The sequence below is a fragment of the Larus michahellis genome, chromosome 2, assembly GCF_964199755.1.
Source record: "Larus michahellis chromosome 2, bLarMic1.1, whole genome shotgun sequence".
NCBI classification, from domain to species: Eukaryota; Metazoa; Chordata; class Aves; order Charadriiformes; family Laridae; genus Larus; species Larus michahellis.
Genome location: NC_133897.1, coordinates 24,289,312 through 24,312,916, shown reverse-complemented (window position 1 = coordinate 24,312,916; position 23,605 = coordinate 24,289,312). Strand labels below are relative to the sequence as shown.

General features: G+C 40.6%; 2 protein-coding genes across 4 annotated transcripts in view; one reads left to right on the top strand and one right to left on the bottom strand.

Moving 5' to 3' along the window:
* Positions 1-13,991, top strand: part of OLAH (oleoyl-ACP hydrolase) — a 32,142-nt gene extending 18,151 nt beyond the window's left edge. For 2 of the 3 annotated variants that reach the window (XM_074574595.1, XM_074574593.1), the window contains 7 exons: positions 6,366-6,580; positions 8,624-8,755; positions 10,310-10,448; positions 11,070-11,169; positions 11,934-12,109; positions 13,497-13,582; positions 13,832-13,991. In XM_074574595.1, coding sequence (XP_074430696.1) covers positions 8,626-8,755; positions 10,310-10,448; positions 11,070-11,169; positions 11,934-12,109; positions 13,497-13,582; positions 13,832-13,965 — 765 coding nt within the window. In that variant the 5' untranslated portion in view covers positions 6,366-6,580; positions 8,624-8,625 and the 3' untranslated portion in view covers positions 13,966-13,991. Of the gene's footprint in view, positions 1-6,298; positions 6,581-8,623; positions 8,756-10,309; positions 10,449-11,069; positions 11,170-11,933; positions 12,110-13,496; positions 13,583-13,831 lie in introns of those variants that run through there. The other variant, XM_074574596.1, reaches the window with a different exon arrangement.
* A 238-nt stretch (positions 13,992-14,229) lies between these two features.
* ACBD7 (acyl-CoA binding domain containing 7) lies at positions 14,230-22,948 on the bottom strand. Its single transcript, XM_074574597.1, has 5 exons — positions 22,425-22,948; positions 22,100-22,325; positions 14,881-14,998; positions 14,709-14,771; positions 14,230-14,621 (listed from the first exon to the last, which is right to left on the bottom strand). Exons 2-5 carry the CDS (start codon positions 22,109-22,111, stop codon positions 14,548-14,550), a joined length of 267 nt encoding a protein of 88 aa, XP_074430698.1. The 5' UTR covers positions 22,112-22,325; positions 22,425-22,948; the 3' UTR covers positions 14,230-14,547.
* Between the last annotated feature and the right edge of the window lie 657 nt (positions 22,949-23,605).

Here is a 23,605-nt window from a genome sequence, read left to right as displayed (position 1 = left end):
ACTTGTCTTTCCAAATCTCTCCAGGAGATCCTGCTAAGGCATCTCTGAAGCCTTCCCTTCTGCAAATTCTGCTTTTCTCTCCCATGTTTCATCTACATGACTCCTATTTTATTACTTGTGTATAATTCTCTGAGGCCATACTTCAGAGCAGTAACAAGTTGGAATGCATGCTGGGTTTGATTGATTTAAGACTGTCTCTGTCCTAGAGAGGTGGCTTACTACTGCTTTCCTTTGGGTGTCATGTTATCTGCTTAATTGCATGCCTTCCCATATAAGCAGATAACCATGATTTTTAAGAGAAAGATTTAAGTGTTTCCTTACTTTTATCCTTTGAAGTTGAGTGACTAGGAAATGAAGTATAGTTGCAGTACAGTTGCTAAGAATGGTGCAGATTTGTTAAAATAATAAATAGACAATAAATAATGACTGACAGAGGAGAAATCAAATTAAACTGCTCACAGTACATATAATCCAATGTATTTCACAACTGTCAATATTAAAAGTCAACCTTTATTAAGCAACAGACACAACTTAGTCTTTAAATCTTATGTGTGCAACTGAGAAACACATGCTGTTTTGTTCCATTACTTCAGGGACCTGTATGTGCTCATTTTACTGCTCAAAATGAGTCACTTTAAATTACTACTAGTGAATTGCAACTGTCCCAGCAATGTTTCTTGTCTTAAACAAGAATTACATTGGTGGGGTTCCAGTGTTAATAACTACTGGAATAAAAAATTACTCTTGCACTATTTCATTATAATTTCTGAAAGAATGATACTTACTAGTCATCCTGTAAGTGTTTCACCCACTTTTGATTTTGCAAATCACTAGAAGTCAGAGTTTACTTCATGCATTTCAGTTGCTATGATCTGCAGAGCGCTCACTGCTTATATAGTGTAGCAGATGTCATTTACCACCAATAGATAGTAAATAAGTTTCAGTTTTTAGAGAATGAGGACATTTCCTGATTTACTATTAGGTCCATTTGTATCAGTGTTGTGGTCCAAAAGAGACGGAAAGTTGCCATAAAGCAGCAGATAAGAAATCTTTAAGGATGAGTAACTTATGAAGAGTATTCAAGAGTCCGAGGGAGAGATAGATCAGTGAAGCCATATTCTGCCATCTGTGATGCATGGAAGCCAACTCAGCATGGCCACTATGGAGGCAGGTCTAGGATCTGTTTTGTGACAGGATCACAAGGGATAAGGAGGGGTGGAAGAGGGTTACAGCACAGAGCAGTAAGAGAAGCCCCTCCTTACCCTCTAGGGTGCCCTCTAGGATACCCTTACAGAACAGGTACGAGGCCGTGGGTCCGGTAGGTGAAGCGCATAATGAGATAGAAGAGGAACCTGTGCGGGCAGTCTTGCCAAGGTCAGAGGGACAAAGCCCTTGCAAAAAAACCTGCATTAGGACCAGTGCCGAGAAGAAACAACCACGAATTATGGTCATTGGTGATTCCTTCCTGTGCGGAACAGAAGCACCCATTTGCAGACCAGACCCTCTTTTTGGGGAAGTTTGCTGCTTCCCTGGGGCCCAAATTAGAGATGTCACCACAAGACTGAAGAGCCTAGTACAATCTTCAGCCTACTATCCATTCCTGCTCTTTCACATGGGTACGAATGATGTCACAACAAAAAGTCTCAAGTCAATCAAAAGATATTTCAGAGCCCTGGGAAGAATGCTAAAAAGTTCGGGAGCACAGGTACTGTTTTCTTCCATCTTCCCAATAACGGGGGGAGACTTTGGAAGAAACAGGTGAGCCCAGGATATCAACACCTGGCTTCGGGACTGGTGCCTCCACCAAAACTTTGGGTTTTTAAACTATGGAAGAACCTTTTAGAGACAAGGTGTGCTGGGGCCTGATGGGATCCACTTGTCCCAGCGGGGAAACCCATCTTCGTGTGTAAGCTGGCGGGACTGATCAAGAGAGCTTTAAGCTAGAATTGATGGGGGGGAAGTGGATACCAGCAGGATTGCAGCAGGTAAGCCAAGGGTTGGTATGGCATTGCCTGCGGGTGGCAATGCTAGTGGGAATGGAGGGCTCAGGAGCATATCTGAAATGCTTGTGCACCAATGTACGCAGTAGGAAAAACAAACAGGATGAAGTGGAAGTGTTGGTTGGTTCCCAGAGCTATGGTGTCATTGGTATTAGTGAGACTTGGTGGAAGGAGTCCCATGATTGGAGTGCTGGCATGAGGCCTACAGGCTGTTCAGAAGGGATAGGCAGGGCAGGTGTTGCTCTATACATAAGGGAGAGGTTTGATTGTACATCCCTTACAGGTAGTGATGTTGTGGTTGAGAGTCTCTGGGTGAGGATTAGGGGGATGGAAAACAAAGGAGATGTTGTAGTGGGTGTCTACTACCAGTCACCCAGACAGGATGTAAGCACTGATGGGTTATTCTATAGGCAATTAGGAGAACTTTCAGGATCGGTAGCCCTTGTCCTTATGGGACATTTCAACTTCCCAGACATCAACTAGGAAAGATGCCCTCCTAGACTTGCTATTTGTGAATAGAGGGGGATGTGATGGTAGGTGGCTGTCTTAGCCACAGTGATCACGAAATGGTTGAGTTTAAAATTTTCAGTGTAATGAGAAAGAAGGACAGCAGACTTGCTACCCTGGGCTTCAGGAGAGCAAACTCTAAGTTATCCAGGGAGCTATTTAGCAGAGTACCCTGGTAATGTGCTGCTGAGGGTTTAGGAGTCCACGAATGATAGTCAGTCTTTAAGAAACACCTTTTAGAAGCATAGGAGCAGGCAGTTCCACTGTGTCATAAGTCAAGCCAGTAGGGCAGAAGATCACCTTGGCTGAACAGGGAACTCCTCGGGGAGCTCAAGAGGAAAAGAAATTGTATGATCTTTGGAAGTGAGATCAGGCTTTGCAGGAAGATTACAGGGCTGTGGTTCATACGTGCAGGGGGAAGACATGAAAGGCCAAAGCTCAATTAGAGTTGAAACTGGCCTGTGTTATTTCAGATGACAAGGGCTTTTTTCAGTACATTAATAGCAAGAGGAGGTCTACAGAAAACATTGGACTGGTATTTTTTTAATATGGTCATCTGACTGATAGGAATAAAGAAAAAGTGGAGGCATTCAATGTGTTTTTTGCCTCAGTCTTTAATAATACTGGTAGGCCTTGGGCTGCCCGGTCCCCTGAGTTGGAGGACCACAAATGTGGGAACAGTGACTTTCCATTTGTGGACACTGAAATTGTAAGGGACCAGCTGTATCAGCTGAATGTTCACAAGTCCATGGGGCCTGAAGGATTCATCCCAGAGTACTGAAGGAGCTAGCAGATTTTATGGCAGGACCCCTCTCAATCATTTACCAAAGGTGTTGGGAGTCTGAGGAGGTCCCTGCTGACTGGAAGCTATCCAATGTTATTCCAATCTACAAAGGCATGAAGGAAGACCCAGGGACTACAGACTTGTTAGTCTAACTTCAGTTCCTGGAATAAATATGGAGAAGATTGTATTGAGTACTATTGAAAGGCATTTAAAGAATAATGCAATCATCAGGCACAGTCAACATGGGTTCACAAAGGGAAAGTCCCATTTAACTAATTTGATATCCTTCTGTGATAAGGTCACCAACCTAGTGGACAAAGGGAAGGTGGTGGATATAGTTTTTCTGGATTTGTAAGGCTTTTGATACTGTCTCTGACAGCATCCTTCTGGACAAGTTGTCCAACTGTGGGTTGAGCGGGTTCATGGTGTGCTGGGTGAAGAACTGGCTGAAGGGCAGAGCTCAAAGGGTTGTGGTGAATGGGGCTACATCTGGCTATTGACTGGTCACCAGCAGTGTTCCTCAGGGCCCAATTTTAGGGCCAGTTCTGTTCAATATATTTATCGATGATCTGGATGCAGGAGTTGAATGCATCATTAGCAAGTTTGCTGATTATATCAAACTGGGAGGTGCTGTTGACTCTCTTGAGGGACAAGAGGCCTTGCAGAGGTCTCTTGGAGCATTGGGCTACAATTAATGGCATGAAATTGAACAAGAACAAATGCCAGATTGCTTCTGAGTTGGAGTAACACTAGGCACAAGTATAAACAGGGAGAGAAGTGGCTGGAGAGCAAAGGATCTGGGGGTGCTGGTTGGCAGCAGGCTCAATATTGCCAGCAGTGTGTCCTGGCAGCCAACAGGGCAAACCACATCCTGGGGTGCATCAAACACGGTAGAACCAGCTGGTCAAGAGAGGTGATTGTCCCCCTGTATTCAGGAGTGATGTGGCCTCACCTTGAGTACTGTGTGCAGTTCTGGGCCCCGCCATTTAAGAAGGTTGTGAAGGTCCTTGAATGTGTCCAGAGGAGGGCAACAAAGCTACTGGGTGAAAGGGCTGGAAGGAATGTCCTGAGGACTGGCTAAGGACTTTGGGCTTATCTAGTTTGGAGAAAAGGAGGCTGAGGGGCAATCTCATTGCTCTCTACAGCTTCCTGAGGAGGGGAAGCAGAGAGGGAGGTGCTGAGCTCTTCTCCCTGGTATCCAGTGACAGGATGCATGGGAATGGTTGAAGGCTGCACCAGAGGAGATTTACACTGGACATTAGGAGGCATTTCTTTACCAAGAGGGTGGTCAAACACTGGAACGGGCTTCCTAGAGAGGTGGACGATGCCCTGAGCCTGTCAGTGTTTAAGAGGCATTTGGACAATGTCCTTAATAACATGCTTTAAGTTTTGGTCAGCCCTGGACTGGTCAGGCAGTTGGACTAGATGATCGTTGTAGGTCCCTTCCAACTGAAATAGTCTAGTCTATTCTGTACTAGTACTGAGTTGGCAGTTATTTCTGTAAAGCCCTCTTTTACCTTCAGCTCTGGAAATGGCAAACAATTTTGGTTGACAGTGGCATCTCCTGGAACTTCTTAACTTGTGAAAATATAATTTTTCATATGAAAAGCAATAAATTTCAAGTCCTTTGATACTGAGAAAAAAATTAGAAGGCAAACAAAATACCCAACATACACAATTTATAATTTCATTATTTTTAAGGGAATGTCGTGCTATTTAACTAATGCTGTACTTTCAAAATCTTATTCTTAACCTATTTTATTTTCAGCCTTAGTTAGGAAATACTTGGTTTTGGTAGTATTTTGTTACTTTTAGGAATATTATTAGAGGGCCTGATGTTAATAACAGCTGCCTTTCATAACATTAACACTGGGTGTCAGATTTTACAGTTGGCAAAATTTGAGGTAGGAATAAATAAAGCATATTAGGTGCTTTAATATAAATTGTACCTTATAGTCAAATATCTCTGGTAGCAGATCCATCGCGTGGAGAAGCAGCGTTGGGCATAACAGTACAGGTCAGGACTAGCCAATATAAGCTGCTTTAAATTGTGTACCTTCCAAACATAGGTGTGCCTCATCTTACTTCATAGCAATTACAACATAAATGTACTGTGAAAGAAGCCTTAGCAACAGTTTCCACTTTTGCTGCCATTTGGAAGTGGCAGCTGCCTCCATCCCGGCGCCCGCGCCTTCCCACGGAAGCCGCTGCAGGCAGAAGCCCTGATTTTGGGTTCTCCAGGAAAGTGTGCGCTCGGAAGTGAGTAGAAGACTGCAGTGCTTGCTGACTGGCTGGGTCAACAGGCAGGCTTTTCTCTTAACACCCCAGATTTTTCAGTTTCCTAGAAATGAAGAAGAGAGAAATGTAGAAGAAAGAAGAATAACGTGAAAACCACGAAGTTGGCCAGCTTATGTGCCTCAAGTTAAGCATCAGAACCCATTTTGGCACTTGGGTTCCTTAGTTTTGGTCACTGCTTTTGAATATTTTTACTTTATTATTATTGTTACTGATGTTTTTGGTAGAGTAACACACCAAAAAAAAGCCAATTTTCCTGGTACTACAAATGCAGTTACAAAATACACTGGTGTTTTTAGGTTGCCAATAGCTTCTCGTCCCCAGGAGGACAACACAGGAGATAATAAAAAATCATCGTATGTAACCACAGTGTGTTGTTCATGCACTGCTATATCTTCCAGCTTGTAAAAATTATAACTGTCCTAATATACAACCAAATGCAGTGTTTTATTCAAATCAAGTGATGGTCTTCTACGTGAACATTTTCAGGTCCCTCCAAAACTGTCTAGCAGAGGTGTGAGCGCTGTATTTTTGAATATATTTCTTACAAAAGGCTGGCTTTTCTTGGTTGCTTTATACAGGCTTTTTCTTCATGTATTAAAACTGCTACAACTTCTATACTGTCACAGGCATGTTAACCTGTGCTTTTTAAATCGCTGGGATTGATGCCGGCACGTCTTCCTTAGGTTGCTGCCAAATGCCGTGTGTCACGCCTAACACATGATGCTTCAGTCTCCCCTTCGGGATGCTCTGTGCCTCAGTCCCTGCCTTTTTTCCAGGATGTGGGCTCCTCCCCTTAAACTCAGAAAAGACTTAAAGCAGGCAGCTGTGCCACCTGGATGACCATCCCCTCCTCTCCTGCAAGGCTGGCTTTGCGCCCCTATCTGCCGATACGTACAAATTCTGATTCCTGCTTCTTGCTGTGCCGCGCGGAGAAGTGGATCCACCCTCGGGCTGTCATTTCCTGGCACTGGTGGTCTTCCCGACTGCTCAGGTATTTGCATCTAAAGTAAACTGGATGGTGACGGAATAAACCTGTATGAGTTGAAAGCGTGAAAGATTCTCAGTGACTGGTAATGTATCTGTAAATAGTTTAAGGACTTTGACTAAATCTGTTTCTTCACCATGCTTGAAATGCTTTTATCACCTTTGGAATCAGTTTGAGAAGAGATTTTTCTTTTCTTACTTGACTGTTAAGTTAAAACACCGGCTTCGGAAATGTTTATTTTGTGTCCTTTCATGGAAGAAGTGACTGTGTAAATGGGACGAATGGTACTGATGCTAAATGGATCTACCAGAGGAATTACGTCTTCTGCAACACTCTTCCACTATCCTCAGCTATTTTTAAGCTCACATCCTCTGCCCACTGATTTTTGATACGAATTTGTTTGGCTTGCTGTTCTTACAGTTTCTTTGAACTGATTCTTAACAAATGTTGACAAACTTTCTAGTTTAAACATACATAAAAATCAAGACAATTTTAGCCACAGCAACATTTAGGTAGATTATCTTCTGTCTTGCTTGCACTACATAGTTTTAAAATAGGTATGAATTGCTGCCTGTTCTGATCTGGCTGCATTTCTCAAGCTTTCTGTGCAGATAAAAAAGACTGCATGTAGGCATAAAGGTATATTTTATGATGAATCAGCCCTTGCATAGACTGAGCTATATTCACACCGAGAAATAATACCTGCAACAATTTTCAGCATTTTGGAAATGGAATTTTGCTGCTTTTTATCTCTTAATTACTAGTTTTTCAGTCTTTTTAACAAGAACATGTGGGCTTATTCTGATGGTTGCAGAAAACATTTTTAAAAATTCTGTATCACTATTGCTTTTAATTAATTTCACCCAATATTTGTGTGTTCTCAGGTTCTTTTGACAGAAGAGCGCCTGGTATACTATAAGTCATAGGATGTCACTTCAGTGTTTATGTCTAAACAGCAAGAATAAAGGACAAGAAAACTGGGAAAGAATAAAAATGGTTGAGAATTGCTTTTTTCTTCAGAAAGTAAAGACAGTATCTGGTGCTACAGACAATGCAGTTGGCATTTTTGATGCTGTATTTCCTTCTCAGCAAGAAGGAAGGAGTAGTTATAAATCTTGCTTCAACTGTTACTTCTCTTAATCAGTAAACAAAAATAATAAAGCTCCTGTGATAAAGCTGAATGTGGCTCTGGTTACTCCACCATCTCAAAAAGTATATAACAAAATTAGAAGAAAATCCAGAGATGGGCAAGGATGGTGGTCACGACTATGGAAACACTGCCATATGGGGGATACCTAAGCAAACCAGGCCTTTTTGTTCAGGAAAAAGAGCTGGCCGAGGGCAGAGAGAATATGAGAGAAGATCTCAGAAATGCCCAATGGCAAATCTGAGAGACGCACCATTCACTTTCGTTACCCTGTGGCCATCAAATGATGATGTAGGAGTTGGATTAAAAACAAAAAAGGAGAGCATTCTTTATGCAACAGGTAGTAGAGCTGCGCAACTCACTGCAAGAGGCTGTCGTAGATGCTGACTGTTATAAGGGAATTTAAGGGGACACTGGATAAATACATGAGAGAGAAATTCATAGATGTTTCCTAAATATAAAGAAACTGCATCCCTAGACATGCATTTTTCCACTGTAGTAGAGAGATTATTGAAGCAGGTGATCCTTATGTTTTCTAGGTCTTTAGATGGACCTTATATTGTGTATGTTCTAAAAGCCTGTGGTTTTAAATGGTCACGCTGAAATCCCATATCAATTTATTTTGCTGCTTGTTATGTTCTTTGTGATCAGTGATTCAATTAGGAGAATATATTAACCAAGGGTGTTGCCCAATACTATTCCATCACCATTTATAAAAGCAGGTTTGCACTGTTGCATGAAGATTATATCATATCTAACAGATTGTTGTCGTAGCATAAGCTGTTCTGATGACAGAAAATATTGCGGCCCATTGTTTCAAATTAGACTTAACTCACTAATTTTCCTATACCTGAAGAGTCTTGTTCTAGAATAATGTGTTGCTTTCTTGTGGTTTTTCTTAGGAATGGAGAAGGTGGTTGTTTGTCCATACAAAAGGCCCAATGCTCTCTATAGGCTGATTTGCTTTCCGTGGGCTGGAGGTGGAACTTCTCAACTTGCTCAATGGGGCAAACTCTTCAGCAGCTCAGTTGAAGGTTAGTCATTTGTGTAGTTAAAATAGAAGTTAAGCAAGTCTGAAAGGCATGGTGGCCAAGTTTTTTGAATGGCATAGGATGTTCTTGAAAGCACTGCAGTCTTACTCCAATGAGTCTAATCCAGAAAGGAATTCCATTAGGAATTAGCATTTCCATTAGTGTGCTGAGCTTACCAAGTTTCTGTACCACCTTGGATCAAATTATGTTGAAACTATTGGTATGACGCAGAAACAGCAATACACTGACATACTGTTAATATGTTAAAAAAAGGCATCAGCAAGCTTAACAGTGAAGATCTGAGAACTACTTTTGATGTTGAGAGTCTGCACTGAATGAATTCCCGTTATCCAGAGTGTTTGCATGGGTTTGCACTCCTTGTATCAAAACTGAAGTTTAAACTATGGATTTATAACAGTGAAATTACATTTAGTTACAGTGTGAAATAAGTCTCATTGCTATCAAGCTAGATCAGCACTAAAAAGATCCATTGCTCAACTATTTGAAGAGGAACAAATGCTGTTTTCCAGACATTCCACGAAGAAAAAAAAATATTTAGCATTTACTGAGAGCATTGCCATTGCAATTGTACCAGGCCTCTAAATGCTTGAACGCTTTCTGTAAACAGTTGCACGAGTCACATCAAATTTTCCTTGAAATTTATAAAAGAATTTTAAAAAAAGCTTGGAATGACTTCCGACAAAGCTACTAAGGAGATGGCCTAGGAGCAACTGCAGACATGGATGGATAAAATCGGGCTGTTTCAGAGAGGTTTTGTGCACAAAGGAAGTACAGAAGATGCAGACTTTTCTGTACTGCTCTCTTTGGCATTAGGTAGTGGTTTATTCTATCTCTTCTAAAAGACTTTGCATCTGACCCATTACTTCCATATGAGTTTGGCAGTATGCGTGATGTCAAGGAGATTTTTCGAAAATCAACATTTTTTTCTGATCGATTCATTCCTTACTTTCTCTGAACAGTGAGAGGAAAATCCCCGACTTTGAAAGGAATATAATAAAAGCCTGTAATATGCCCTTCCATACAAATAGAAATTGTCATCAATTTATACTGTGATTCCACATTTTACTCCGTGCCGTGCTGAAGAGCCTGCAAAGAAGAAAACAGGGTCTTTATGATTCTAATATAGTTTAACTTTCTAATGCTGCCCTTGAAGGGATATATTTTACACAACCCTCAGATTTACTATTACTGAAATTAATTTTTTTATTATTAAATAGTAATAGTAATAAAGTTGCTTTGAAACCTCTGCCGAGATCAGGACCTTGAGGATTCCTGACACAAATCTGATTTATCAATCAGATCAATTGGAGAGGCAACATTTGTGAGTAAAGGAAAGGATGGAAACCTAATCTCTCACAGGATTAAAAGACAGTAGTAGCAATAGCAAATACACTGTATCAACTGGAAGAAGGATTAATTTAAAAAAATCTCTATATTCTGCAGAATAGATTTTAAAAACCTAAGTAAAATTATTTTACTGTTTCTATTTGGAATAACTGTTATTCTTTTCCCTCCCTTGCTCCACCTCTTCTGCAGTGTCCTCTGTAAGGCTTCCTGGAAGAGAATCTCGTCATAAGGAGCCTTTTGCGAAAGACATGGCAACCGTAGTTAATGAAATTACAAGTGCTTTGTTAAAAGAACTGCAAGAAAAACCATTTGCGTTTTTTGGTCACAGGTAAAAATATATACATTTTATATACCCTGGTGAAGGAGCTTTATCTTTGAACTCTCGGAGTAGATAGTTTCTTCCCTTTATTTGCAAAAACTTTAGGAAAATACACTTCTGTGAAGTTCTTTTGCCAAGTCATCCTAAACCACGCTGTTGATCTCAAAGACTCTGGTTATTTACTTACTGCTTCAGGCACAATGTCTTCTAAAACGGCAGTGTTGTGTTTCTTTTCTTTTTTTACACTGAAAAATTATAATTGTGTTTACTGTTAATAATTGTGTCCGTGCTTGCTCTATATGAATGCAGGGGGTGAACCCTTCATAAAACACATACATAGATTTTGAAAGTCTCTTACTCCCGAGTATTCAAAATAACTGTTCTTACTGCAAATTAAGGAGACTACTAAAAGAGAGAGATATTAAAAAAAGGTCTGATTTGTAAAACTAGGCTGTATAGGAATACACTTCATGTCAGTTAGCCAATATCACTATAATTTACATGTCATATATGGTTTTGGTTACTGTCAAGATGATTGCCAGTTAGCATGGAAATTCACATTATGTTTAAATTTTCCAATTTTTACATCTGTTTTTGCTTACTTTGCTTTAATTTCTCTTTTTGCTGCAGTTTTGGATCTTACATTAGTTTTGCAGTTGCACTGCACTTGAAAGAGAAGTATGGACTAGAGCCGTTCCATCTTTTTCTGTCAGGGGCGCATGCCCCACACGTAAGTTACAGAATCATTAATAGTATGAAACAGAGCAGTATATAAGCTACCAAGAGTAAAAAATAGCATTTTTACAGTATGGCATGCAGAGTGGCTTTAATACAAAACAAGCACCTCATCTTTCATAAACCTCTTGCAGCAGCCCTCAGTACATTTGTCTGGTTCTTTCTTTCCCTCTTCATTCTTTGTTGGCTTTTTAATCTATACTCAGCTCTTTCTGAGGTTCTGGTGGTTCTGCTAATCTTCCTCAGGAGAACAACACTGAAGTGGCTTTTTCCCAGCCCTCCGGTCCTCAATCCTCATTTGCTGTTTCCGTTCTGTTTCTGGAGCTTCTTAGAAATCCCGAGTACAAGCTAGTACTTCATGGAAGCAGTTATTATTCCTGCAAATTTCCGTAATCGGTTGGTCTCTCCAATCTTACATTAGTCAGATTTGTGTCCACTGCTAGGCTTTTCTTTCTCTTAAACAGATTATTTAATTAGTTGTATTTCAATAGTGAGAGTCAAACTTCGAACAAAATTAAACAAATGGTTATTTGTCTGTGGAAGTTGCAGACCTTGAGGGTACTTGGCTTACTCATAATCTGTATTTTCAGCAAACAGAGTCTACTAACCCTTTCCAAGAAGTAGGATGTTAAACTAATTGGCCATTGTATTTTGGAGACAGAGGATCATTGTACTTTTTTACCGCAACGATTCTTAATGAAAATACTATTTAAAGTGTATTACATACAACACCTGATCTTTTTTTGTCTGGTGTGACAGTCTGAAGCATTTCTTCCCATCAAAACGGTATCCATCTCTGATACAAAAGATGAGGACGTTCTTAAGTATATAGAAATTTTAGGAGGAACTCCTTCAGAGCTTCTGCAAAATGAAGACGTTAAGGAACATCTGATACTTACTTTCAGAGAAGACCTTAGAGTTCTTCAGACATTGTCGTAAGTTTTATAATTTATTACATTTATATTTGTATTTTACAGTTTTACTTCTGTCCGATCGTTTCAGGTTTTCTTATTTCTTTCTCTGTGATTTGTTCTCATTTCTGTTATAAAAAGAATATGAAACAGTAATCACCATTTTCTCCTTATATTGTGGGATTTAAGCCCTAGATGAAAACACTGCTTACTGTAGCAACCACTACAGTTATTACAGTAGTGAACATGTCGGGGTAGAATGACAGTTCTGCTTAGGATCCAAAGTTTAGCAGCCGCTAGAAGGAATATTCTCGCATCTTTTATTGTTTTCTGAGGCTAATACGTTCAACGGTCATGCTTCAGGATCACTGCATTCAGCCTCCTGATCCAGGGCCCCGTAGCCTAACCGGCAGCAAAGAATCCCGGTGTTCTAGGCATCTGGAGAGCAACCGTCTTCTTCTGTCCTAACTGCTGTCCCCACCGGATGTTACACATCATCTCATGTAGCCAAGTGCTTAAAGTTTCATACCCTGGCAAAGACAAGGACACTCTTGGATGTGGGACCCATTTTGGCCATAGGAACTTGACGCTGATAAGGCCCTGAAACATTAGAACTTGAATAGAAGCAGACAACATAATCGTTTATTATCACGGAATCACAGAATCTTCAGAGTTGGAAGGGACCTCTAGAGATCATCTAGTCCAACTCCCCTGCTAGAGCAGGATTGCCTAAAGCACATCCCTCAGGGCTGCATCCAGGCGGGTCTTGAAAATCTCCAGAGTAGGGGACTCCACAACCTCCCTGGGCAGCCTGTGCCAGTGCTCTGTCACCCTCACTGTAAAGAAGTTTTTCCATGTATTTGAACGGAACTTCCTATGTTCTAGCTTGTGCCCGTTGCCCCTTGTCCTGTCGCTGGGAACCATTGAAAAGAGCCTGGCTCCGTCCTCCTTCAACCCACCCTTTAGATACTTGTAAACATTAATCAGGTCCCCCCTCAACCTTCTCTTCTCCAGGCTAAAGAGTCCCAGCTCTTTCAGCCTTTCCTCATAAGGGAGGTGCTCCAGTCCCATACTCATCTTGGTTGCCCTACGCTGGACTCGCTCCAGTAGTTCCCTGTCCCTCTTGAACTGGGGAGCCCAAAACTGTCAGTGAAAATTTTCATTGCAGGTTGAAGGTCTTTTTTTTCCTAATTATTGGGTCATTCTTTCTTTAAAATTTTAGACCTAATTGCAGTAGGGTAAGGAGCTAAGAATCTTACATCCACAGTAATTCCTCCTCCTGATGTTCTGCACAACCTAATTCCTGAAGTTATGTTTTGGAGGAGAAAGAAAAAGCTATTTTGTATGTGGAAGCAAACCCCAAATATAGGCACCATACGGAAAGGCTTATTACTACTTCTTATGTTCACAGTTTTGAGAAGGCAGAAAGGAATATCCCCTTCTCTTGCGATATCACCTGCTTTAATGGGTCTGAAGATAAATCACATGATGTAGAAGGTACTTTGCTTAAATGGTTTTCCTCTTATACTTACGCATTTTCCTGTTGTATCAAATCAACTAATGAAGAGCTTTCTAGAGTCTTTTATCTCCTTCTTAAATGAAACAAATCAACAGAGCAGACTCAATGTATGAGCCAAACCAGTTGATATGGGATTTAAAATAATTATTTAGTAATAACTTTGAAATAGTTACGTAAAATGACCACAATAGTCGACATTTCTCTGACACTTTAAATATCTTTTTCAGCCTGGCACGATCTAACAAGTGGAGATATTTCCTTTTACGAGCTTCCTGGAGGTCACTTTTATCTGCTGGAACCCTCTAATGAAATTTTCTTGACAAAGCACATAACAAAATGTATAGAAAATGCTGGTCTATGAGTATTTCCCTCTATTTTAATGGCAGAAGGTGTAAGATTAGTCCAAAGCACTTCATAGTAAGTCATTCTTTCTGTACAACTGCAGGTAGTTATGCCTAAGAGTTGCTCTGTTCCTCCAGATCTTTGTAATCATTTAAAAGGGAGAGTTTTTCTGATTTTTTTTTTTTTAAATAAACATTGGCTTCGGTTCTTAAAAAAGTTTTCGTCTTTTCCCTCTTCTCATCTTGGATGTGCACAAACTACATTCCATAACCTCATTTGCAAAACATGACAGGTATATTATTTTACTTTTTAGAGTTTCTCTGTTTATGTGCTCCTGTAAAAATGCTAAATACAATTTAATACCCACAGAAATCCACAATTCTTAGAGAAAGCTTAATTTATTAGGTTCAAATTTATTTAGAATAAGATACAATCTAAAAATAGAGTATATATGTAAATACCCTTTACAGTCAAACAGCTTATGCTTAAAAGATTTTACTGTCAGACTACACAATAAGAAGTTAGTATTGCATTTTTCTCCACAGAGTTAGTGCATTAGCTACTGAAGAGTTAGTTGTTAGTGGGAATTATTTTGAATATTCTAGATCCCATATTTTTCTACCATTGCTTTTGCTTTAGAGATATAGGCATTCATGGCGTCCTCCTTTGATAAACCTGCAAAGGAAAGTAGGAGTCATTATCTTTCCTCATTTGTCGTCCTATAAACATGACTACATCATATAAATTTAATTGGTGTAACACCTTTTTTCAGGTTCCAAGCTTCCCATTTGGCTTTGCCTTTCAAATCTAGCATTCCTGGACATTCTGCAAAAATAAATGCATACCTTTGATTATCATGCAGATTTACACAACATTTACTTAATTTCATCAAGACAGGGGAGTAAATGCAAAGTATATATAGGAATAGGAATACCTATATTAATATCTCCAACAGTAGCCTGTTTGTAGAATCCATATAGTTCCTTCAGTTCTTCATCAGTTGGTCTTGTTTTTAATTTTTTTACATCTTCTGCAGCACCGTCAAAGTCATCCTGATGAAAGAACAGAAAGCGTTACTTTTCCTCTCAAGGGGTAGGCTTAAAATATTAAGTGTAGCACACACTAGTATCATTAGATACTCTCAGTTACTACTCATTTGGGTTTATGCTAAGTCTAGGCATATTCCCATGAAAGAAGCTTAATAAAACCCTAAGTTATTAGAAAAGGAACTAGGCCTACTTAGCTGATAGGTCAGTACTGCTAAAATAAGTAAACCTCTTTTTTTTCCAACAATTTTACATCTAAACACATGGAACCATTACAGTCTGTCTAGTGTCAGGATATTTACAGATATATCCGTGCAAGCAGCCTATACAATGAATGTAGTGTATATGTCTTTCAGTCGCACTGGGGGTACAAGGGCGTTCATTGAAGTTTACACCCCAGCAGTAATCTCCGAAACCTTTTGGCCCTGACTGCACGGCAGAGCTCGAACACCCTCTGTGGGGTGCTGCCCACTTCCCCCCTCATTTCCACTTCTCTGCTGACAGTGCAGTAGGTGACCAAGAATTGGCACGGAGGTACCTCACAGAGATGAGCAGTGCTACTGCCAGGACCACCTTCACCCAACTCTCAAACACAGTGGAGCACAAAAGTGAAATATAAATTTACTCCTTTCATCATTATGCATCCCGCAATCACATCAACCCAAGGCTACAGCTGTTGTTAGCCGCAATCACTGCTCAGGTTGGGCTGGGCAACCAATTCACTGGTCTCAGGTTGGGCTGGGCAACCAATTCACTGGGTGGGGTGGTGAGAGTGACTTGTGTTATATTACTTTACCTTGTACATTCTTTTACCATTATTACGGTAAATACCATTATTATGGTAAAAGGGATGGTATTAAGGTAAAAGGGAAGGGATGCCATCCAGAGGGACCTTGACAGGCTTGAGAAGTGGGCCTGTGCGAACCTCATGAAGTTCAACAAGACCAAGTGCAAGGTCCTGCACCTGGCTTGGGGCAATCCCAAACACAAGTACAGGCTGGGCGGAGAATGGGTTGAGAGCAGCCCTGCCGAGAAGGACTTGGGGGTGCTGGTGGATGAGATGCTGGACATGAGCTGGCAATGTGTGCTCACAGCCCAGAAAGCCAACCACATCCTGGGCTGCATCAAAAGAAGCATGGCCAGCCAGTCGAGGGAGGTGATTCTATCCCTCTGCTCTGCTCTCGTGAGACCTCACCTGGAGTACTGCATCCAGCTCTGGAGCACTGCATCCAGCTCTGGAGCCCCCAACATAAGAAAGACATGGACCTGTTGGAGCAGTTTCAGAGGAGAGCCACAAAGATGATGATCAGAGAGACAGAACACTTTCTCTATGAATAAAGGCCGAGAGAGTCGTAGCTGTTCATTCTGGAGAATAGAAGGCTCTAGGGAGACCTTATTGTGGCCTTACAGTACCTAAAGGGGGCCTACAAGAAAGCTGGGGAGGGACTCCTTATCAGGGAGTGTAGTGATGGGATGAGGAGTAATGGTTTTTAACTGAAAGAGGGTAGATTTAGATTAAATATTAGGAAGAAATTCTTTACTGTGAGGGTGGTGAGACACTGGAACAGGTTGCCCAGGGAAGTTGTGGATGCCCCATCCCTGAAAGTGTTCAAGACCCAGTTGGGTGGGGATTTCAGCAATGTGGTCTAGTGGGAGGTGTCCCTGCCCACGGCCAGGGGGCTTGGAACTAGATGATCTTTAAGGTCCCTTCCAACCCAAACCATTCGATGATGATGATAATGATGATGATGATTGTTATTTTCCTTTTTCTGTTATTGTTCTATTAAACTGTCTTTACCTCAACCCAGGTTTTTTCCTTTTCCCTTCCCTCTCCTCTCCTCTCTCCTCTCTTTTCTCCTCTTCTTTCCCCTTTTCTTTCCTCTCCTCTCCAAAACTCAAAACGCCCAGAATATGTTGTACATAATTTAGATAAACCAAAGTATGTGCTCCAGACTACATATAAAAGCTGAATCAATAATGTTGAAATGACTTTACAGCATCTCTTCTCAGCTTTTTTTTTTTTTGTTTCCATGTACTCTATTGTTTACTTTAAAAAAATAATCAGCATTCTAGCAGGAATTAAACTGATCATGAAAACTATTTTAATTGAAGTAACTGGATTTACTTAGCTTGGAATAGAATTAAAAATGGATTGTATGGCAACAAAAGCACTTTTGTTTCTTTGTTCTGGATAATGAAAATATAAATATTTTCTTCTACAAATTTCAATATCAGAAATATTAAATCTGTTTATTTGTTTTCCTGAAAGGCTAGAAAACTGGAGTACAAGCTTTCTCACCTCAGTTAAAGAGTAAATTGTTAAACATTTCATAAAGTGTCTTCTGTCGTCAATTCATTGAAGAGTTTAAGTAACATCTGAATGGGCTGACTGGCTCTGTTTGAAACACAAACTAAAATCTTCACTCTGACTTGCAGCTAAACTGTTCCCCTTAGAAGCCTGACAAAATACAAATTTCACAGATGGTACCCTACAAATAGTGACACTGCTTTAAGTAAATCTTGGAAAGTACCTGGAGGGTCCCATTTAAAAAGTAGCCATATTAGCAGTTTAAGGATTTAAACTGAATAATAAAAGCAAAAATTTCCCAAAACCCACTTCAAGCATCATTAAAGCATCTAGCTGTTACCAACTAACTAAGCCTAAGGATTTCCTCTGTTCTTTCCATAACTCTACCTTACGTCTGATCATCTTTTGCTTATTAATGGGAGGGGTCCCACCACAGGAAAGAAACTCAAGAACAGAACACGACACTTAATAGCAAACACTTTTCAGGACTGTATGAGGGTTAAGGGGTATTCAATAGCATGCACGGGGTCCTCAACCTTCACAATATATAGTGACCTTTTCATAAAGTTATGTCAATATTGTGAGGCCTTTTCTAACCTGTACAGGGTGGCGTTTTGTAGTCTGAAAGCAAGGGTGTATCTTCTCACAGCCATAAAACAAACATTTTGAAATTATCTTAAAGTAATAAGCTCTGTGGAGCAGGAGCTTATGCAATTTAAAAAAGAGGAAAGTGCTCTGGCAAGTTAGCAAAACAAAATAATATCAGTTTGATTTAATGTTCTAGATTAGCAATAGTGACATTAATAACGACGTAGATTCCGTACTTATTCATAAGAACTCCAGATATGTATCTTCATGAATGGATGGTTTTGCTGTCTTGATGGTGCTAAAGTATCTCCAGGTACAGGTCAGGACACACAGTTCTAGTATTTGCCACAAAGTTCAAGTCAATTAGTTTTTGTTCTTCTAAAACCCCTTTAAATTGCAGGTGTTAACAGGAAATAATTAAATATAGAAACACGTTGTGAATGTAATTTTACAAGAATGAAAATCCTTATATTTCAGGTCAAATCAGTAAATGATAAAACTTTAGAAATCTGTCAGCTGGCCAGTTTTCATGATGCACGCAGTACTACAATCTGATCCCTAAGGAATTCCTGCTGCGAAATCCTTGTACCAAGGCTGAACTGCCACGGTTGCAATAGCTGTGTCTACAAACAGGTATTTCAGATATTTTAATTTTTTATTTAAATACTAAATCTGCTGAACAGCAGTTAAGTAAAGAACGGGACAAGGAAACTCCGCTAATTACTCTGTAAGCTTTGACATTAGAACTTTGCTGGACTTTATGAAGTTTACAGCTCAAGTTGTAACAGTATTTCCCTTAGGATCAGTTGTTAGGCTACTGTAAAAACACTGTATTCTCTACATCTACTTGTTCTGGATGCCATAGAAGAAAAATTCATCCAAAAAAGAAAATCCTAATCTCAGATTTGATTGGAGAAATCAATTCTTTCTCCAGAAATGATGGCTTTGGTACCTTCTAGCTTAGGTGCAAACAAAAACATTTTGCATCATGCATCATTCAATCCTTGGTTTATCCGAGATGTTCAAAAGAGAAGTATCTTTGGCCATAACAGAAAAGAACAGTGCTTTAGTTACTAATCACAGTCCATGGTTCATATGTGCTTCTTGCAAGCAATACAATAAAGTCCTCACTATGAGGTATTCCTAATAGTTGTAATATTAATATTTGCTTTCATGAAAGACTTGCAATTTTTATTTTTCTTATTATGCAGTACTTTCTTTTGTTCTCCTTCTGTAGTATAACTGTACTTAATTTCCTCCAACCACCTGAAACGCTTCAGCAACTTCAGATGTTAAACTCATTTTTAATTTTTCACCAAAAATTGCCAAGGGCCATAGAAAGTAAGTAAATATCACTTTGCTTTCAGAAGCAAAACCAGAAAGGTGAACACAGACATTTGAGGCCAGCAAGCCACCAACAGCACAGGGAGAGAATTGAGGGCCTTGGGGCACGAGTGCGCTGCCCTGTGCCTTAGGCACAGCGTGGGCACCGTCTGCCTGGGAGCACGGGCGCAGACAGACACCTTGCTATAAGCTAAACAGGACTCTGAACTCACAGCACTTGTGAGACTGTTCATATGACTTTTTATCTCACTATATACCTTGACAGATAGGCAGCTTACCCCTCCATGAAAGTACACCTGGTCCACTTCGTGCTTACCTCAGGGCAGGAGCAAGGACATCGGCACGTACTGCAGAGGAATTCACATGCTCTGAATTTCCGTCCCGTCTTACCCCAGAATCACTCCAGACATGCCATGCTGCTGCGCAGTGCTTCAGGCACCGCAGCATTAGGACACGAAGGAGTTTTGTACCCGGGTACCAAAACTATAGTCTAATTCCGCAAAACCACATGTCCACATATGCACTAAGAACAGTATTTTTAATAGATGTGTAGCATTTATTATGGAGAAGCGCTCAATGAGGAGAAACAAAATCAGCAATGCAACTAACTTATCACTGAATTAAAAATAGTGTGCAAAAGAAACTGGAATTGTACGTCTTTGACACTCCTAAAAGCAACGTGACATTCTTGACTACACCTAGCACTAACTCACAGACATCTCTCAATATTATCTATACACATAAAAACAAAAGCAGCATTCATGCTCTGTTAACAGTAAGATTAAGAAGTGGTATCAATAATAAAACAAAACTGAGTTGTCACCATCAGTTAAAAGTTTAAATAAGTTTTATCTTCATCTTTATACTGTGGCCACTACTGCATGTGAGCCTCTGCCAGCATTGATGTACAAGGACCATTCAAGTCAGTGGAAGTCTTCCACATGCCTTAAATTGTATTCTGATCTAAACTTCACAGTAAGAATGAATTAGAAGCATTGTTAGGCTTGTACAAGACAAAAGATAACTCAAAAAAATAAATTAAGAAAGGAAACCATTAAGTTAATAAGCTGCTTATCTTCATATACTTTTATTCTATTTGGTTCTATAGGCAAGTATCACAAGATAACTGTTTTGAAAATATGCAAATGCATATCTTACACGGCAAGAAATACACAGAAATGAAATTTAAATACTAAACATTTCTTTCCTCATCTCCCTCTTGCCAACCATTGTGCACAGACTGTTGCTTAGGATTTGCTTGCTTACACAACATGCTTAGGAGTGGCCTATAAAAATATTATTTCCTTTTAATCATATGCCAATAAAATTCCCTTTAACTCCTCAAATTAGAAGCATAAGTATATATACAGACATTAACATACACATATACACATGCATTAAAGATAAATACACAAATCATCAGACTATTATCATATACTCCCTTTTTTGAAAGAAAAAAGCTTGAATGAATTCGTCATTTACAGCAGAATATTCTACCAGTTTGCAAAACATATACATCTTTTCCAGCCTCCCTGATGAAAACATTATTGTATTCATTTTGTTCTCATTCCCATACAGCTTGATTCAATGAATTTTTATGGGTATGGATGGTAGCTGTCAACCAAAGCGACAGTGGATAGAAAACCTATATAGTGTCTAACGCAGAATGTGTAGGATATTGTCATATTTCAACCACTGATTTTTGTGTGAAAGTATAACTGTGTACAGCAATGGCATATCATGCTGCACTCACCTCTTTCTGCTTAATCATCAGGCTAATAAACATATTTTCTAGAGTGAATTCAAGGCAGAATAAAACAAACTATAATTTCAGTGATCACTAATTAAACAAAGGTGGTGTTATGTTTGGGATTTGGCAATTCTGACCCACTGAAGAAATAGGATTCTTCCTCTTAGCTGTAAAACACCACAATGAAACCCCTGTGCCGTTGGACATAATTGCAGCTCAGAAGAAAATTGCTGAGCTACTGGCAATACACTCCCTGCATCTAGGTCAGAGCATTATGTTGCTCACTCTTTGCAAAACACGCACACTAACCAAGCTGCAACAGACATTATAATGAGACCAGGATAAAAGGGCTTGCAAATCTTGAAGTGAAACGGATAATAGAAAGCCTAATGAAGAAAAACAGCCTAATCCATCAGGGCATGGGAAAGACAAGGGACGTATTCATAGTTTGCTACAAAGGTAGGAGGCTAAAAGCCAGCAATGAAGATAATTTCCTCAGTAACTATTTAAATCTATAGTCAGAGAGAAGGTAGAAGGAAGCCCTCTCTAGCCAGAAGGTAGAAAGTATAAACTTTCCTATCAAAACACTAGTCCACCAAAATGTACCACTCCAAAGACGCACGCACCTTAAAAAAATACGCACAACTCCCTTAAAAATTACTCATGCTTCCCAAACACACATATACCACTGCTTCAGTGTTAGAAGATTCCCTTGTCCTTTTATAGCTCCAAGTAACTAGCTAGATCATAAAAAAATAAATATGTGTCTACCTTTCAATACATAATCCAGTCCTAGCAAACTCAGATGCACACATAAAAAAATAATAATTCAGGCATGCTGAAACATGTAAGGCTCCAAAAAATTACATGACTCATGAATAGTTCAAAATAAGCAGCATGTCTCTCTCCACTTGCAAGAAGTAATGCATTATTTAACCTCCAGAGGCTTAGGGAAATTTCCCGTGCCGCAAGGTAACCTTGATTTTGCAGTAATAATCCTTATGCTGAAGAAATACTGCTGTCTCCGACACGGCATTGCGCAGACGGACAGTGCATCAGTGCATCCCTCCCTCTCTTCTCCTCGCCTCTCTGTCTCACCAGACGCAGAACCGCTTACCTGGAGAGTCATGATGCTGCGAGGATGCCCAGGGAACGGTCTCGCTCCTTCTCTGGCGGGGAAAGCGGCTCTTCTGCCTCTCGGCTCCTGTGGCGCGAGCGCGGCGGCGGGGGACGTGCTCCACGGAGGGCGATGGGCTGGCTACGAGTGACCTCAGCTCGCCCGCCGCAGCAAAGCCACGCCGTGGCAGGACGCGGGGGCTCACTCCCCCTGCACCTCTCAGGACCTGCGGGGACAAACGAGCCACTGTGAATGGTGGGGAAGGGATGGAGGGGCCATTAAGCCCACACTAGTTTCTTCAGGAAGCCTGAGCTCATTTCCATACCCTTGAGGATTAGGCCGCCAGCCTGAGAGCAGAAATACAGCAAGATTTCCAAGCCGTTTGTTTGAAAAAGGAATTTCTGCAGTGATCTGAACCGCAGTCAGCCCACTTACTGCTACTGTTCCTTCCGCTACAGCCCCTGCCCCTGCCCAGCCCTGCCCGGGACCTCGCACCCTCCAGCTGCAGCTCTGAAAAACATGCGAGTCACCCCGAGGAGACCACACACAAGCAGTTACATACACAAAATACCTTGAGAATGCTGATTTTTAATTTGGTCTACTAAATACAGAATAAAAAAACCCAGTATTAAATGAATGGATAAACTAACCTAAAACTGTAACCATTAAAGGAAAAAAAAAAAATCCTTACTTATCTATCAATTCATAAATTATTTATACTCATGCCTCCATACATTTATATTCATCATTCCTTGAGAGTGATTTAATGACAATACTATATGCTTCAGCATTTTTAAATCCACTAACATCCATAAACCCACGGAAAAAGAGTGTTTCCCCTCAGCTTAAATCCAGGTTAAATTAAGCCAGGAGTTAACGAGAAAACAAACCAAGTAAATTTCGGTAAATAAAAGGATATTTTTTAAAAAAGTGAAACCAAGTCCATCAGCTTGTCTCCAAAACCACGAAGCATCGATGCAGAGTTTTTGGCGGGGGAAGTCCTGCTCTGTCAGGGTACAGGAGACCATGAGCGACCACATTGTGCACTAAGGTGAACATAGAAACTGAGCGTGTTTGTGAAGATTTGTTAATGGTTCACGGCAGACTGTGGGAAACACTGGCCATAACCAGTTCTCACCTGTCATCTTGTCAGCCATGGAATACGATGTATGTGCCCAGTATGTCACCTATAAAACAGCAGTGAGAGACGCCCCTATTGCTGGGAAGTCCCTATAGAGCACCCGTTGACCTGACTTGGCCATGATTTCATCAGTACAACGAAGTGGATCTGCTACCACCTACAGAACAACTTATGGCACCATTCAAAGTGAGGAAACGCCAGCCCTAAATCTGCGGCGGGACCCGCCAGCTACGGGCTTCTACCGTCGGCGTTTCACGCCGCCTCCCACCAGAGGCCATCGCGCCCTTTCTCCGCCCGGCGCCGCCCGCAGCCAGGGACACGGGTGTTGGTGGCTCCGCTCCACACCGTGACCGGCCGGGCACTCC

Excerpts from the sequence above, each read along its gene's own strand:
- ACBD7 (XM_074574597.1), bottom strand. Across the intron at positions 14,772-14,880 it reads TGTTGGAGATATTAATATAG|AATGTCCAGGAATGCTAGAT; the intron begins GTATTCCTATTC and ends TTATTTTTGCAG. Across the intron at positions 14,622-14,708 it reads AGCTTGGAACCTGAAAAAAG|GTTTATCAAAGGAGGACGCC; the intron begins GTGTTACACCAA and ends TTTCCTTTGCAG.